The sequence below is a fragment of the Prinia subflava genome, chromosome 4 (genome assembly GCF_021018805.1).
Source record: "Prinia subflava isolate CZ2003 ecotype Zambia chromosome 4, Cam_Psub_1.2, whole genome shotgun sequence".
Lineage (NCBI taxonomy): Eukaryota > Metazoa > Chordata > Aves > Passeriformes > Cisticolidae > Prinia > Prinia subflava.
The window spans coordinates 51883091-51901396 of NC_086250.1; the positions used below are offsets into that span (position 1 = coordinate 51883091).

The 18306-nt window shown below is 35.0% G+C and overlaps 1 protein-coding gene across 3 annotated transcripts in view; it reads right to left on the reverse strand.

Annotated features, from left to right (window-relative positions):
* CADPS2 (calcium dependent secretion activator 2) overlaps nt 1–18306 on the reverse strand; it is a 288930-nt gene that overhangs the window by 110669 nt on the left and 159955 nt on the right. For all 3 annotated transcript variants that reach the window (XR_010080295.1, XM_063396763.1, XM_063396762.1), the window contains exon 9: nt 1403–1469. Coding sequence is in view for 2 of the 3 variants with exons in the window: in XM_063396763.1 (XP_063252833.1) it covers nt 1403–1469 (67 nt within the window). In the remaining variant the exon portion in view is untranslated. The remainder of the gene's footprint in view (nt 1–1402; nt 1470–18306) is intronic.

An 18306-nucleotide genomic window follows, 5' to 3' on the forward strand; every position in this document is an offset into this window, starting at 1 on the left:
GCACACACATAAAGACACATATGTGTCTCTTAGATGTGCAATTTAAAAACCAGATGACACCTGTGGCTTAGAGGAAAAGAACAAGTTCATTCTTTCTGTGAAAGGAGTGACAAGTAGGATGAATGTTAAAGAAAAGCATGAAGGACAAGCGAGTATGTAGTCTTACTCTTTTTCTTTGCAACTTGAAATTATTTTCTGTTCACAGCCATGCCTTGACAGCTGTCCTATATAGAGATCTTCTAATAGAATTCAACAAATTCTAATAGTCACAAAATGTCCTCATCTCTTCACAAAGGACATTGGTAAAATCAGAACCCAAATGAATTCTGTAGAATTTGCAAAATCTCCTTCAAATACTTGTGGCTTTTAACACTAATATAAAACTTGTTCAGTAATTTTTTTTGCAACCTTATGACTTTAATCACTTAAAAGTAGGAGACCAGGTGAGTGTGACTGACAGAGTGATAAAAAAATCAGACTTTCTGTAAAGTAGTTTTAGAAGATTTTGTTCTTAAGAAAGCCTTATTAGCAGGTTTCAATCTTTGTATGTTACTTATGGAGACTCAGACTTTAAGAGTTTTCTGTCAATAAAACAAAAGAGTCAGAACAGCATTCTCTGAACTCACTGTGAAGAACATCACATGTAATCTGAAGACAAACACCAACAGAAAACAACGGCTTTTTTCCAAAGACTCCCTAAAAGAATTCATTTCTCTGTTTTGACCACTCAAAATCTACTATTCTATTTATCTCAAGTCAATATCACCATTCACTAGCATGTGAAAATACTGACAGTTTGGGGTTTGGAAAAAAAGTTACAAAACATAAACCTAGCACATTTTTGTGGCCAAGAACAATGACTACATTTTCTATGTAGTATATATATTTCACCATATTTTCTGTAACAATTATATAATTTTACCCAATTTAAAGTTGCAAGGAAGAAAAAAATATTTAAAAAAACCAGAAAAAGTTCTTAATATAAGTATTGTTGCTTTAATTTCAAAGGCCAGAAATATTTGTTGAGATAGATTAAATTAAACAGCAAGTACAATCCATTTTGTGAAATATGACTTCATTTTAATTTGAGTGCTGGTAAAAAGCTGTCATCAGACTATTACAAGATCACAAAAATTTCATCCAGAAATTTCCGTGTTTCAGTTGAAACATTGCTCAGTGTAGGGACCCATTTTTATATATCTGTAAAACTTGGTAACATTTCTGTTTGCTAGGTACATAAATTAAAAAAAAAAAAAAAAGCTGGATATCTCTGTGCTCCAAGAAGCTTGGAGTAGTACTGCATGTGTTGCCTGAAGATACCGATTTACAAACTACTCCAGAAATCATGCATAATTTATAGTCCAAGAATTATTTTATTGAAATTTCATGGCCAGGTACTAACCTGAACAAGGACAAAGTAGCGTTTTTTCCACCTCTTCCAAACCTTCTGTCCTAGAGCATACAAGTACCTGCAAAGCAAATAATAAAGGGAGTGGTTTTCCATTAATAAGAAGCATGACATTAGGAGGATCAAACACAAATCTTTGTATTCATTTACTCTGTCTACTGAGCTGCTTCTTTAGTGTTGTCATATGTAAAAAGTGATTTTTCTTCTATTTAATCACATCATAAAAATGCAAAGAGACTTTCCTTTTCACTCAGGAAAACAAGACAAAAATCAGAAACAAATGATCTCATGTTGGTGAAGAATAATCTGCTTATCACTTATTATTTCACTATTTTTATCTGAAAAAAAGAAAAAGTAGCTTAAAGTAGAACGCTTTTGACTACACAGAAATACTAAATGTTAGAAAAGTTGATGTTCCCAACAGTTTTTATTCTATTTGGTTTCCATAGATTTGCTAGAGTTTATTTAGTCTGTGAGAAGTCAGTCCCAGAGATAGTGTGATAAATGCTCACATAACACAATGTCAGCAGACAACACAAGATTACATTTTTTTCAGAGTAAAGTAGAATCTAATTTCCCAAACAGAAGCACTTCACTATAAAGGCTCTTAGATTACAAAAACTCCTTGTCACTTTAGCAATTTCCAGGCTTTGAATCAGAGGACATAATCAGGAGTATCAACTAGTGAGATGAGAAAACCACAGACACTGTTTGGTGGTAGAAAGAGCACACTCATTACCCAAGAATTTGCAGTGAATTTTCTGGCTTTATAGTGACATTTCTTCCGTCACTGTGGTCATGTTGCACTGTTGTTAACAAGGACAGCAAGAAGAAAAGGATGAGCTGTGAGATTGTAAGCAAGAGCCCATGAGTGGTAAGGATCTGCTGCTTAAAACCTGACAGGAGAGCAAAATACTAGGGATGAGATGCCCCTTCTGGGTGGCCAGCTTCTGTCAAGGACATCTGGCACAGCCAGGCTGGTCAGAGGCAGAACAGTGATTGTTCAGACCAATGAATGCAGGCTTCACAGGGCACTCTCCAGAGGATCCAGAGGGTGCTGGTACATACTTTATGAAGTAGCTATAACAACTAGGATGGGAGATGGTTAGTCAGATGACTGACACATTAACATGGGCCTCTCTGGCAAGAGAACATGGGCTGCTGCCCTCTACTCACTTCTGTCACTTTGCTGCCCAGTAGTTTGCACCTCAGTCAAAAAACAGAGCAATGAACCAACATCTTATGTGAAATGAGTATGCAAGATAAAGCCAAAACTTTTTTATACCTATCCTGGAAGTATTCTCAAGAATGCTTTCTCCCACATTAGGCATCACAAAGGACAAACTTATGTCTAAAATAAATGTTCAGCGTACTGTTTATTAATTGTTGTTTGTCAGATTATGTGGTGGCTCCCTTATCATTATGACATCAGTGTTTGCCCTTCTTCAATTACTGCTACACCTGTATTGAAGGTCTACCTTACTTGGTTACTCTGATTTTTATTTGTATGAGAGGAAAAACTTGGCTTTGTGTACACAATTACCAGTTGATATGGCCTTCTTTGAACAGTTCAGATCTTGCCACAGTCTTTTTAACTTCTTAATTCTGTGACTCGTATAAATTCATTTAAAAGAAAGAAGTAAGGTTTATGTCAGAAAGGATAAAAAAAAGAAAGGACCTACTAGGGTTTATTTTTAAATTTATAATATTTTGCAAGTAAGAAAGCATTTACCTCACAGACTTATGGTCACACATTCTCCCACAAAATACAAACTGTTTTCCTTTTTATACATGTTTCAGAGCATTTGCTTTCCCCAAAACACTCAACATTGCTATTGCCATGCTAATCTCTTTACTGTTGTCAGAAGGTGGAGAGGAAATAAATGATGAATTTCACATAGCCTCAAAGCTTAATTACCTGAGGGAGAAAAGTAGGAAAGTCCACAGGTGGCCTTTGGTCTCTCTCAGTCCTAAGACTGCCCTGTTCTTCACAGTGATTCTGCCACTGCATCCCCCTGCATCCCCTGGAGTACCATGAAGGTTTATTTGATGTATGTCAGAAGGCAACTGTCTCATTTTGAAACTGTATTGTGAAAATACACAGTCCTGCAAAGCTATCCTGACCATGTTCCCATCCTCTTGGCATGTCTTAAATAACTGTAAAGAAGCCATAGATTAAAAAGGCATTTTGCCTCTTGCAGATCAGGAAATGGGTAACCCAACCTTAGCAACTGTGTGCTAATTCTTTCTCATTAACTGATCCTGTTGCAGAAATGTGCTTTTAAATAAGAGATCTTAAAAGAACATTTTTTTAATCAGAGAAAAGGTGATGTTTTCATATTACTTGGCTGCCTTTTAAATTACTCCTCATATAAGATATACCACCTATAGTTCTGCAATACAGGCAGAAATTATATAAGATACAGTAAATTCAAAAGTATAAAATAATGAAGCACACAAAAGGAAATTAAATAGCAATGTGCACTTTTATTCCTCCTATAAATGACTACCAACTAAGGTGCTAAATAAGATCTTCCTTGAGAAACAAAAGAGTGGAATATTAACTTCCTAACTTTAAAATTCACAGATCTTACATAACACCAGAAATATTACAAAGAAAATACTATTCATGACACAAAGCTGGGATTTAGTATAGAAATGCAAAGACTTATGTTGTCTAGTTTTACAAATCACTATAAACACATAGTTATGTTACTAATCCCTCTTCCAGTGCCACTTCTAATGGCACCAGGTTTTTTCTAATGTACAAAGGTTCAGCCATTTTCAAGGGGTACATCCTGTGCTTAAGTGTGCTGTTCTGTGCTTATCCTGTGCTGAAAGACAAAGAGATTAATTCTTACTGAAGTCTAACATTTTTAGGTGGAAAGACACACCTAGGCTTCTAAAGTCTTTGAGCCTCTCTTTCTCATTCATTTTCTATTTGGAGGGAAAAAAAAAAAGGATCTAAGAATCTTAGAATCTTCAAGAACCCTCCTATATTTAGACAGTAATATCCAGGATCTGTAGAAATTGCAGTTGATGTCTAGAACAGAAAAAGTACAATAGCCAGTTTCCACAATTAAATGACACTTGGGTTTCACAACTGGAGCAGAAAATTAATTGGTTAACAGATTCAAAAGTGAGCTAAGTCTTAGAGCTAAGTTGAAGAATGTTTTATTTTTAAGATGGGCAATTCCATAACTTTTCATGAGTCTCAGGTAAATGCCAGTACTGTAAACCAGAACAGAATCTCACAGTCATGAACTCACAGAGCTGCAACCTGCTACTTCTCTGCCCAGAAGTGTATCTGTATTCACCCAGAAGCCACACTCTCTCCATCCAAAATAATGTACACAAAATGCACAGCATCAGTTGCTCAGACTATTTTAAACATCCTCAGCAGCAACACGAAACACAGAGCAGCCATTCATTCTAACACTGTACCTTTAGGCAAAAGATTTTGTGCGATACAAACAAGAAACTGATATTCAGAAGTGCCAGTTCCATATTTCTGAACTAACAACACCATTTGCTTCAGTTTTTCTTGCCCTAATTTGGGTTCCAAAGTTAAGATCATCTAAATAATTCTTGAATTATAAAGTTCAGCCACATACAGGGAAGGAAGACACAGAAATACTTCTCCTGTACCTGAACACTATAACTGCCAGTTACTGCTTTGACCTCTATTTAAGCTCATGTTTTGAGAATGTTTAATAAATAATCTGACAAGGAGAAAAGATTGGTGAAACATATATGGATGACAGACTTCTATTCTGTAAAAATACATAATAAATGAGATATGAACATATAACATCTATGTCTGTACATATGCACATTAGAAAGTATATTTATAGTTAGTATGCACGTCTTTGCCTTCTTCAGTTTTCTTGTATTACTCACATAATTTCCAGTCACATAAGACTTATACACCTGCTTTTACTAATCACATAGAAAATAGGATCTTTATCAAATATGTTGAGTCTTTAAGTGTCACCCCATTGTGTTCTAACACGTTTTGTAGTAACATAAAAATGCAGCAAAATGTACAAACCATGCAACCACTTTTCTGAGACTTTTTCTTTTTAAAACTGTTCTGCAATCCTCTTTTATTCAATATTGTTTAATACTGCTTTCTTTCTCTTCACTCACTCCCAAATGAAAAAATAAAAATTGAATTTGTATGAAGTCACAGAATTACATTAATCTACCTCACAATGCTTACAACATGGAACAAAAAAAATCTCATTTAATATTTAAAGTTAGTTTTTCTGGAAAACAAATAAAATTACAAGAAATTACATTTCCATTACAAAACACAGAAACACCTGGATAAAAATGTTTTTTATATCATCTCATCTCAGTCAGTATCATTTTCTTCTCCAGAAACAGAACAAATAAAATGAACAAACATTTTCTTTAAAAAGTCTGGGCATAACCATGTTGTAATTACAGAAAGTCTGAGTATTTTTCAAAGTACATTTCCTTGTGCTACCAAAATGCAAAACCATGTTGCTAAATATTATAGTTCAGTTTCAGTTATGTGATGACATACACAGGAAGGGAGATGGCAGCTTATTTGCTCTAAGTCCTCACCTCACTGCGAGAGTGCAGGGTTCTATTTTTTGATGAAAAAAATCAGCACTAATGAATAGCTGAAAAAGCATAATTGTGTGTGGAATACCGGAGCTATTCACCGAGGGAGAGATGAGAATGGACTTACTCCTTCTACAGAGATCATTTTTAGACCAGCCTTTTTATTCTAAGGAATGAAGCAATCTATCTACATCTTGAATGATAAATTCTCTACTTGTAAAAGGCTTCATTTATCACAAACAATGAAAAAAATATAGAAAGAAAAATCAATACGTGTAGCAGTTTAGTCCAGCAAAGGCCTTTCTTAAAGAGAAACCTCAGTCAAGGTTGAAAGAGCAATTAAAGCAGTCTCAAAAATCTGGGCCACTCGGATGGAGTTCGGTTAACATGTGGCAGAAGTAATCATCCACTTGTGAAAATGATTTTCAGTTCATTCTCAAACACCTTTCAGACACTCATGATCCCATTTAACTGACAACAATACAGGCTATCCGTGGGCATCATTGCATTCGCTGAGAGAGCCAATGGGGACCAAATGCCCACAGGCACTTTCAGTCATCCCTGCGCCTTGCATAAAAGGAATCTTCCTTGCACTGCATTCCTCCTTTTATTTAACCCTGCAAGATTAAGAAATTTTTTTGTTTTCAGTTGAGGACGAGGAGAAAACTGATTCAAGACAACAATATGACCTGGGTCATAAGAAACCTAGCTGTAAACATTCTCAGATTCATTTTAGTCCTTTCTGTGCTCTTGAGAAAGGGAACTAAATAAGCTTTCAACAGATGGAATGAAAAAAAAAATCAGCCTAAACTACTGTAATTATGCCTGCTAAGGATAAAGAAATGTTGAAGAATGTCAAGTAATAAAAACACCACAGCCACAGAAAACAGTTCCATTTATTCCAATAAGCAAGATACTCATCACACGAACAAGAAAATGTGTGGCTATTTTTTCCTGCTAAACGCTTTTCACTTACAGCATAAATGGCTTTAAGAATGTTGGACAATCTGATATCCCTAGATTCTTTAACAGTGATATCTTACTGCACTCTAGAGTGCTTCACCATTTGTGAATATGCATGTTAATACTTAGGGAACTTGTGAAGTAACTACAATGGCAACTTGAGAATTATTAATCTAATTTATGTCACATCATGAAACCTATTTGGCATGTAGATGTATTTGTCAAGACAGAAAAACATCCTTTAGCCTTGAGAGAATTCCAGGCAATAAAAGCACTCTGATTCCAATGTAATCTAATTGCAATGTAAACAGGTAATGCAGCATACTGCAAAACAGCTGGTGCTGAGGAGCTGACATCCACCCTCTGTGGTTTTTGAGGCAGTTTACTTTGGACTAGCTCTAAACTGAACCCATGGACAAAACAGCTACCAGAGTTTTGCAGTATATATAGGTACACACTGAAGGTGATCTCTTGATTTAATTTCATCTAAGAAGATAATAGTCTGTGGCCACAAAAGTACAGAAAGCAGGAGCTAAGAGAGTGAAAACCTAAATTTAAATTCTGATCTTCAAGTAGAAGAAAAAATTTAAATTGCACTGCTCTCCCCTGAGCATTCACTTTGGCTGTGGAAACAGTTCTTAACAGTGACAGACCTTAAAGAACTTGCAAGCATCTTGAGCACCCAGAAGCAGCTGGGTGTCCAGCCTAGACATCTCTCCATGTCACTGGAAGCACATGGCACTGCAATCAGATAGAAAAAACTGATGACCTTTTTTCCAGGATGGCAGTGATATTATTTGTGATCTAAAAAGCCTAAATTGCTGAGAATTTGTTTGCATGAAAAATTTACTTTTGTTTCTAGGTTATACACATCCACTGATGGAAACGGTTAAAAGGTGTTGAAAACTATGGTGGGAGATGCTAGTAAGAGCAGTGATCTCCTTCAGGAATGATATTTGGCTTTGATTATGTCTGACTGGTACTTCTTTTCACTGCCATTTTTGTACTGATATAATTTCAATTTCATAAAGAAGATAGACCTCAGCAGAGTTATTTTTTTAATAACACGTTTGAAGAGTGAGATACATACATTTGCATTCTAAAGACAATAAATTCTAAATATTTCTGTAACATTTCTTGTCATTATCATGAATATTTTAAAACTTATGAATTAATATAAAGTGGTATAGCTAAACTAGCAAAGGCATGAGGAGGCATGTAAAACTTCACATCCCTATTTGTGATTTGAAATGAAGGACAGAAATTATGATAATGAATGAGTCTAGCACTTTCCTTTAATGTGTGCACACAGAAGATGTTTGTGTAGAATGATATGATGTTTTCAAATTATTTTTTAAATCCTTGACAGCTGGATTTAAAAAAAAAAATCTTGAAATAATTCAATTAAAACCACCACTTAAAAACATCACCACAGCTTTGAAACAAATCAGTTCAGCCAGTTCTCACTTATATAGCATTATTCTCTTAATAGAAGCATTACTTGACACTTACTCAAGTGCTTTATAAACCAAGCAATTACTCCTCACAACATGTCCAGTGCAGGAGGTTAGTATTTCCACATTAATTTCTGTTGGGAGAGAAACCAAAGTGGAAAAGAGCAAGACTGTGCACCAGAGGTCCTAGTGCACCAGAAGAAACACTCAGGAAAGCCTCACAACAGCCCTTATCTTCCAGAAGTTGGAAAATGCATTTCAAAGCTTGTAAAGCTGTTCAGCCTTTTAACTATGTGTCAAAACATGCAACACTCTTCTGATTTAAAAAAAAAAAAAGTGAAAAGAAAAATGTTCTAAAGGGAAATAGCAAATTAAAGACATTTGTCTTCGCAACTCCACTCTGTCACTTTCAGTGATCACATTTCCCTTGCATTTTGTACAGACCCAGTGTAAAGTGCTCGGGGTATATTTCCTCTTCAGAACTTTCCAGATTACCCTTTGGAAACACCCTTCTGTCTCCCTGAACTCTCCCAGATCCCTACAGTGCAGAGACTCCTAACTTAGCTGTTGTAATTAGTTGAATGAAAAGAGATGATATGAAGGAGGCTTTCTGTACCTAGGAATCATGAAAAGCTAACCATGTGACATTCACAGAAAATGGTTGTTATTTGCAGCCTGACAAAATCATTCTAAAGCACAATTTAGAATAATAAAACTGTTTGCTCTTTTCAGCCAATTCTATGAAGTCAAACTTCTGTGGATGCAATGGCTGAACTTAGCTGATAATGAATTGAGATGACACTGACTATAGAGATTTCAAAATGTTTGGCACACTTGGCAGAAAACAATTCCTTTTAATTGTGCAACTACAGAACCATCCAGAATGAAAAGCACTACAGTACAGTTTAAGCAGCAGTGGCAAAACTGCAGTTACCTTTTTGGAATTCATACACAATCCTTGAAATAGCAATCTCTCCCCATGTTGAAGAAATAAAAAACTTTTTATTGGGAACTATATGATCTTCTTCTGGATTAAAATTTTGACACTTCATGCTCTCAATATGCTAGAAAATTCCCTTTTAATCCTGCAGACTTCATGTAAACATTGGATCCAATGAATACCACTTTTCTTTTTACCCAGCATACAACAGCAAAAAACCATAATGCTGCCTGTATATCAGTGTGGACTGTCTCCATCCTGCCTCAAGCACCTCTAAGGAATGTAGGAACAGTGCCAGACGTTAATTTCCACTCTTACACAGCAGTGTAAGTCAAATTAGTTACATTTCATTGTGCATTTTAGGTGTTCCTGGACAGGCTGTGAAAGAGAAATTTAATTGCAATGAATGTTTGCATATGTCAAGAGTCATATCTGGCTCAGGAAGTTCTTCATCTGTGGATGGGTGGAGTCTGAAAGAATACTGAAACTACTCTTGTAAATTTTCCGAGTCATCTGATGCTGGCCACAGTGATGGTGAGGTTAGAGGAACATTCAGTCCAAGACAATAAGGCTGGTCTAATATTCTAATAGAGTCTTTCTGCCTCAGAAAAACCTACCAGGGCAGAATGACACCCATAGGTGATGCTTTCATCAAAAAACTAGATTCAAAAAAGTACTTTTACACTCCTGGCCATCTCTTGATGACAATACAAGGGTAAAACCAAGAAAGCTTTCGTAGTATGACCCAGCAAATCAGTTCTCTGGAAATATCCATTTTTTAAAAACTTGCCTATACAGAATACAGTTAGAATTTTAAAGATACCAGAGCAACAAATAGACTTCTGATTCCATGTCACTTTGGAAGAAACTTCTCCAAAAGAACATAGAAGTGGCCATGCAGAATCTCCCTCAGGCCAGTGCCTTGGTCTCAACAGGACATGGAGGGAAGCATGCAGGTATATGTTCCCACTAATTCCTCATATACTCATGCTGCTACTGCCCCTAGAGGTTTCCTCATCTAGAAATGGTGTCTCTGTGTAACTTTTGAATGGACTTTTGCTTAAATTAATTTCCATAATGATTTCCTCAACCATTTTAAACTTTTTAAATCCACACCCAGTAGTACAGTTCCACATCTCTACCAGCTGTGCCTGAAAGCAGCTCGTATGGCTCACAGTGAACTGGCACACACTGGTACTATTCAGCAATTGTCTTGTGGCATTGGAGGAGAGAGAGATTTCAGTGTACAGGAATTTGGTTTAGAAACTTTAACATGATTGGATGATTATCCTTGGAAATGACACAGAAACAAACAATCTAAAACTGATTTTTTCAGGACTTATACCAGAAAACAACAGAAATACATCACTGAAAAATATATTCTCTTTGAGAAAGTTCCTTATGTATTTCTTCATGGTATTTGGGATTTTTAAAATTGATTAATATAATTAGGAAAATAATCCTAAAATGGTTTTGAATTGGGTGGTGGTTAGGGGAAAAAAATAGCTATGCAAGAAAGATGCAAGCCTATAAAAACAGCACAGATTTGTTCTTTGTCAGAAGTTCTTAACAAATATGTAGAAAACAAAACAGTCAAATGCTGTTCCCCCACTGCAGGTACTGAACTGGAACTGATTTGTGACTGGAGCTGTAGGAGTTTAGGAATAGAGAATACTGTGAGGGAGCATCAGAGCCACCTACTGGGGTCAGTCCATTGCTGCTGCACAGACTTGTCTGAAAGTAACTGTCTCCCAAAACTGCAAAACTACAGTGATATTCACCTATAAAATTGCCATTAAATATATTTTTATTTTTTTAAATCTGGAAAATCTAAGAGAAAATAGAAGCTGTAGCGCTGATGAATTTGATACGAGGAGAGGTGTAAGTTACTTCTCCTTACTTAATGTTTTAGAAATACTTTTTGAAAAATGGCATTTATTTGTAAATAGCACAAATGAATAAAATGTTTTCTATGGGTGTTTGGGTGATCAATTTAAAAACAAAAATTACAATTAATACTTTTAGCATTATGCATAATTATTGTTCAAATTTGAGATTGAGATTTTTTAATCTCTTTCCCCAAACAGAATTTTACATGTGTGTAAAATTTTATATATATACTTTATATATATATTTTATATATATTTATGTATATATTTATATATATATATAAATATATACATAAAGGACTCATTTTCTGCTATAGTTCACTCAAGCATTAGAGGATAGAGCAGTTCCTGTGTCCTCTAAACATAAAGGAATAGCTGCCTCCACTCCCCAAATATTTGATTTACCACAATATTATGACAGAAATTACTGGAATTTGCAGAGCTAAATTTTAAACTAGGCTTTAATAACTCCCACACTAAATATTTCAAAACCTTTCAAAATAGATCATGTATATACAGAGAAAAACTTAATGTTTATAGATACTAAAAAGTTACACTTCGAAACTTCTAAATTAACATTGGTTCCTTTACCTGTAGTGGCTAGGAAAAGATGCACTTTTTTCAATGATAAACACTTTCACAAGACATTGTAAACAATCAAAAGTCAGATTAATTTAGCTGCATTATAATCATACTCCCATGCTCTCCCTCGATTTAACCATGCTGCCCTCCTGTGGATGTCAGGACATGTATAATGCCATGGCCCAGCCTGAAAAAATCTGGTTCAAATCGATCCCTGTGTTCGTGCAGACTCAAAGAGGAAAGAAAATGCCACCGTGCAATCACAAAATGTGGTTAAATTAAAGTTCAGGGCAAGGACTGTGAAACTTATATTTCAAATAGTTTTAAAATGAGTATTTTAAATTAGCAGAATTTCTTATTGTTCCACAAATCATGAATCTGTGGGAGCACAGAGTCATACATATTAATAATACATTTATTCTCAAATTAGGGGGAGAACACTCATTGCATAATGATGAGTTACCTCCTCTGCTGACGTGCCAGCACAGTTGAACACATACATTATAAAGATTATCCAACAACTCAAAAAGCATAGAAATAATTTGCAAAAGTATCAGTATTTGGTAAACCAAAAAATGTTAATTAGTTAAACTGTAATATTTTTTGCCTGGTCCAGCGATACTACACACATCCTGAGAAATGATTGAGTGAAAAATATGTTACATCTTCAAAGAAAAATATAAAAGATTGTTTGGAACACAAGAATCTAAAATTAGAGAGAGGTCTATAATCCATTATTCAAAGAAATTCTCTCATGCAAAAAAAGGAATCAATTACATTTACATAAAATCTCTGAAGTTATCAAGTGTGTTAATAAACAACAGGAAATTAATATTATGCACTAAAATGTTTATATAACTTAAGCTCTGTTGAGGACTGTTGCTTTTCTTCCAGACTAAATTTGTAAATGCAGACAACTGTGCTTAAAGTCTTAATGATAAAAAATGCTTTAAAATACTTTTCTCTCCAAAGAAAGGCTAAAATTTTTAAAAGCTACAAAATGTAATGTTATTTTCTGATGTTAAAATACATTAGGAAGTAAACACTTTTTCTTTAGAATCTTCTTTAACTCAGAAACAAAAATGAAAAGTGAAATGTTAAATTTTAAATCAAGCTGCTCTGTCAAAATATTTTTAATATTGTTGAAAAGACTGTGAAATAAATAAAAAGTTTCAGGAATGTGAAAAAACATAAGAAATTCTTTCAGACCAAACCAGACAAGACAGTTTAGTCATATGCCATTTTGTACCAACTGGGGAAGTTGCTGACATGCCATATCAATAAAAAACAAATTATCTAAGCAGTGGGATTAATTAAATGAAATAAGATAATGAAAAGCTTCTTAATATATAATAAAAAATATGACTGAAAATGTTCTATAATGGTGTGATTTTATTTTCCCATTATCTCCTTTTCTGCTGAGTTTTAATCAGTGTATCTATATGCATAAAACAGTGTCCAGATGTTAATGTGTTGACGGCAAGAATCAGGTGTTCAATTAAAATATACTGACTTTACAAGGGAAAAGAAACCAACCCTTCCATTAAGGAGACTATATAAAGCTCAGCTAAAAATGAATGTAACATTTGTGATTAAGTTGAATACCCACATTCTGTAATAATAATAAAGTTTTATATTACATAATTATTAACTTAATCACCCAATTCTAATCTAAGGATCACAGTTATTTTCTGTTTGAAAATGGATCCACTGCTTCTCAACATACAAAACAATGGTAAAGCTGCATTTACAGATATTGTTGGTTTCCCTCCTCTGAAGCTTTCTTATTTTCATCAGTAATTAATTAAAAAAATCCAATTGTAATGTATGTACCATTTGTAGAGATCTTAACCTAGCAAGTGTTCTCAGCTACTGGCAATATTTGTAATATTTAATACCTGTCCCAGATGTGTTCCTTGCATAACTCAAATTTCATTTGGATGGCTTCATTACTCAGAATGTGTTTCTAAGTGGCTTGACTAAAAGATCTGAAAAATGACATCCCATGCCCAGCCTACTGCCCTTAATCTAAAATGAATCATTCTGTACTCTTAAATCTTTAGACGTTTGCTTCAGATCTTACCTTGCCCTTCAAAACAAAGACTTTAAACCAGATAAAAAAAGGTTAGAGAGCTACAAACATTCAGCTTTAGAAAAGAGAATTGCTGTCAGCTATCCAGCTGTGAGGGGAGTACATTTTTAGGCACACTTCTCTACACCAACACTACTACAAACCGAGCCAAGTTTCTTACTCTTTTTCACTTGGTCTACAACATAGTGCATTCTACTTAAGACTTTGAACTTAAAATGACCTCAAAATTTAAATCAGGATAAATAGTAACCCATGATAAAAACAGTGACTTCGAAGCCACTGATTTGCTGGGCAAATAGTTGTGTATTTAGGAGAAGGTGTACACTTCTCTCATCACAACTATATCGATTTTCATTTTTGGAAAAAAACTATGAAGGAAAGCAGATGGCAGTTTTGGGCTGGAAATCTTCTAACATTATCAGGGAAGCCCTTCATGTGGAAGGAGAGGGAAGCCGGTCTGACTCCAACAGAGACTTAGCAGTGGAACTCAAACTTACCCCTACCAGAACACTTCCCCTGCCAATTTGTCCCCTCATTAGTCCATACAAACAGCAGCATGAAAGGCAGTCTTAGAGGTCTTTGCTGCCTGTTGCTCCAAAGACGAGCCATGCACATGATTTAACATACACATGCAGGAATTTACATATGTACGTTTTTCTTGAGACCCCATCCAGAGCACTGTGTCCAGCCCCTGAGCTGACAACATAAGGACAAAGACCTGCTGGAGTGAGTCCAGAGGAGAGTGACAAAGATGCTCAGAGGTATGGAGCATCTCTCCTATGAGGAAAGGCTGAGAGACTTGGGGCTGTTCAGCCTGGAGAAGAGAAGCCTTTGAGGAGACCTTAGAGCAGCTTTTCCAGAACCTAAAGGGAACTTACAAGACAACAGGAGGAGGGACTTTTTGCAAGTGATAGGACCAGAGAGAATGGCTTTAGGCTAAAGAAGAGTAGGTTTAGATTAGATATTAAGAAGAAATTCTTTCCTGTGAGGGTGATGAGACACCGGAAAATGTTGCCCAGAGAAGCTCTGGATGCCCCATCCCTGAAAGTGTTCAGGGTCAGACTAGATGGGGCTTTGAGCAACATTGCTGAGCAGGTGCAAAGTTAATTTAAGATGGGGTTAAATTAAAACAGGATTGTGATGGTAATCACACAAAAATGACCATTTGTAGTGTGGGGTAAGTTCTTCTTTACAGTTTTTATTTATATAAAAAGACTGATTGAGCTAATAGTGCATAACTCTGTATGAAAACATCACTACACTGATGATATTGCAGGAACTGCCAGCCTATCAAGGTGATGCCTATTTGGGGATGAAACATACTCAAGGCTCCTGACAAAATAGTACAGTATTGATCTGCCAACACAATTGTGTTGACATTTAACAGGACATGGACTATTTAAAGTGAGCTAGCTATGACAAACACAGTATTTGAACAAAACAAGAGTATTACAGGACCACGGGACTCTGCTATTATGCCAAAAATAAATGCAATATTTGAATAATTGAAACTATACTACTGTGGAGAAAAAACAATACCAACAAAACACTTAATTGAATTTATAAAAAAGTTACCTCTGCCTTACATTTAGCATTGTGTTAGAATTATTTTTGCCCATAAAGAATAATGAATTCTGAATTGAAATCCACCCTCAGACCCATGATAGCACACAACTGACTCTACAGTTTCTTAGGCAGCATTCCGACACACTGGGTGGATTAGACTGGTCACATAATTTTAGTTTCTGAAAATAATTTTGCTGTCACAACTACCTTTGATTTTGTAAAGGCTTATATTTCAAAAGATGAAAATTAGGTGAATTTTACCTTCCTAGAAGTAACAGATGGGCAGCACAAGAGACAGAAGGACATAAGAGGTAGGTGGCATGCTCCCATCCTTGCAGTTAATAGGACTGGCAGTCTCAGTATAGAAATAGTGCCAGGCCAGGCCAGACCATATGCAGTGACAATGTATGTCAGGTGAAAATAACTCTCTCTTAAATTTGATGTCACAGATGAGTGTATGGTATCAAGGAACAACTCAGAGCACCTGATGAGAAAGGCTAATAAATAAACTGCATCTTTCACCTGCACGATATGTGTGCTGTGCTTATTTGTAGTAGGATAAAGCAATATAAATTAAATCTAAAATAATTATTTAAATGATGATTGGTCCTGCAGTATGGGAAAATAAGAATATTGCTTAGGTGACTATATAGAGCATAATGTTATGAATATCATAATCAGTTACATCATCATTACTACAGATTCATGCATGTAAGGGAGGTTTCTAGACAAGTTTCAAAAGGAAATTAGATGGCAAAAAGTTAAAAATTTTAATCTGAAATAAATAAAAATATAATACAAAATAACACATAGAGTCTACCATATATAATTCTGGAATAGTTTATGAAGCAGGAATATTTGCATGCAATTTTAGTCTAATGATACTATCAGCATATTTTGGGTGCATTTACAGAGCAGCAGATTCAAGCAAAACTAAAAGTCAGATTTTGCTCTGAATTATACTTTTCCAAAGCTATGGGAACTGTGTAATAATAGCATGAAGAAATTTCAGCAGAAGCCAACCTGAACTTTCCAGTCAGACCAGAGTCTCCTCAATTACGCTGTAAAGTTACTGTGAATTTCCCAATACTCTGAACTTATTACTGCAAATTTTGGTATACCTCTGATATGATAGATTTCTTCATCATTTGTTGTATTAAAAATAAGCAGCCTATTCTGTGCTTTCATTTTAGTAAGACAAATGATGCATAATCCAAAAAAATGTCTTCCTTGTATTTCATCTCACGTCCATGAAATTATTTAGATGATGGTTTTCCCTGTGAGGACCTAATAAAGCATGCATTTTGCTACAGCATTACAACAATTAATTTTTTAATACTACCTTCAATCCACAAAGTGCTGACTGCATAGCCCATCTAGTCTACTTACTTGGTAGGAAAAACACATACAAATGAAATCTTCATACAAATGAAACTTAAAAGTTATTACTTAGTGTTTTAGGAAAAAAAAAAGTTTTACGATCAACCTTGCCTAACCCATAGATATTTTTTACATGAAGCTGTTGTGATTAAGCTGAGTTTGGATCTAAATTTATATCTCAGTTTTTACAAATATTTCAGATTAAATACTATGGGATAAATGAAGAATGACAGCTTAATTAGTAATGCTTCTCTTGGCAAATAGGATTCTCTTGGCTTCTTTTAGCAATTAAAGTGGCAGTGGCATATCATTATGATCTTCAAAGATTCCCTGTGCCTCCTTAGAAGCAATTACTGTGCAAAGCACTGAAAATCAGGCTCATAGTTATAATCTGTTCTCCAAGGATCTAGCAGCAGGATAAGCACTTTTGCTTCTTCCTTCCATAGTAATTTTGCATTAACCCATTATCATTATCCAATCAATCATTAATGTAATTTTAATGTGTCATTTTTCATGAAGTTCAATTTAATTTTAAAAAAGTAACTGATTATAGTAAATTGATTTTGCATAAGCCTGTAATAGTAAAACCACTTAAATGAAGGCACTTATCACATTAGCACTTTTCTCCACGGCAAGATGCTAACATTTATTTACCACAATAAAATACCAGTATTAAGCACAAAGTAGCATAATAGAAAGTAGTCACATGAGACACCTTGGTATAATAATAGTAACACCTTCATAGATCACTAAAAGTGAAGTTTATAAGGTACATAAGAAATTTTGATTTAATATATGCAAGTGCATGTTCCTTTAGGAATGCTAAAATGAGGATAGGTTTGTCAGAATTTAGCAAAAGATAGTTACACCAACATGAAGGACATTTTTGACCCCGTGACAAAATAAAAAATATACACCATTGCTTTTGCACCCAGTTTAAAATTGTTTCTTGATTATGGGTCAAAATTTGACCAATATTTCTGAAGAAATATAAATCCACTGTTTTATTTTTTAAATTTTCTACTACTTTCTCAGTAATCTCATTCCAAATGCTGGAAGTCCTTGAAATACTTATGTTTACTCTGTGCTGGGACTTAAAAGTTTTATCTTGCAGAAAGGGATGCTCACGCACTTGTCTTCAGGGTCTCAGGGTCTTGGATCTTCAGTCCACAACTGCCTGTGATTTACTCTTGGAAACAAAGATTATCTCCTCTTTAAAAGTTTTCTTGAAAAGCTCTTATGGTTTCAAAGGAATCGTGTTAACTTCATGCTGTTGTTAACTTACAGATCAACCATGCCAGTACATGATGTTCAGCAGTGGCTACATTTAGTGAAACATTCTGAAGTTTGCAGCCAGGATATTTTCATAGCAGTTTGTGACATATCCTTCTTCAGGATTTTTCCCTGAGTAATGAAAATATGCTTTACACATAGATTTG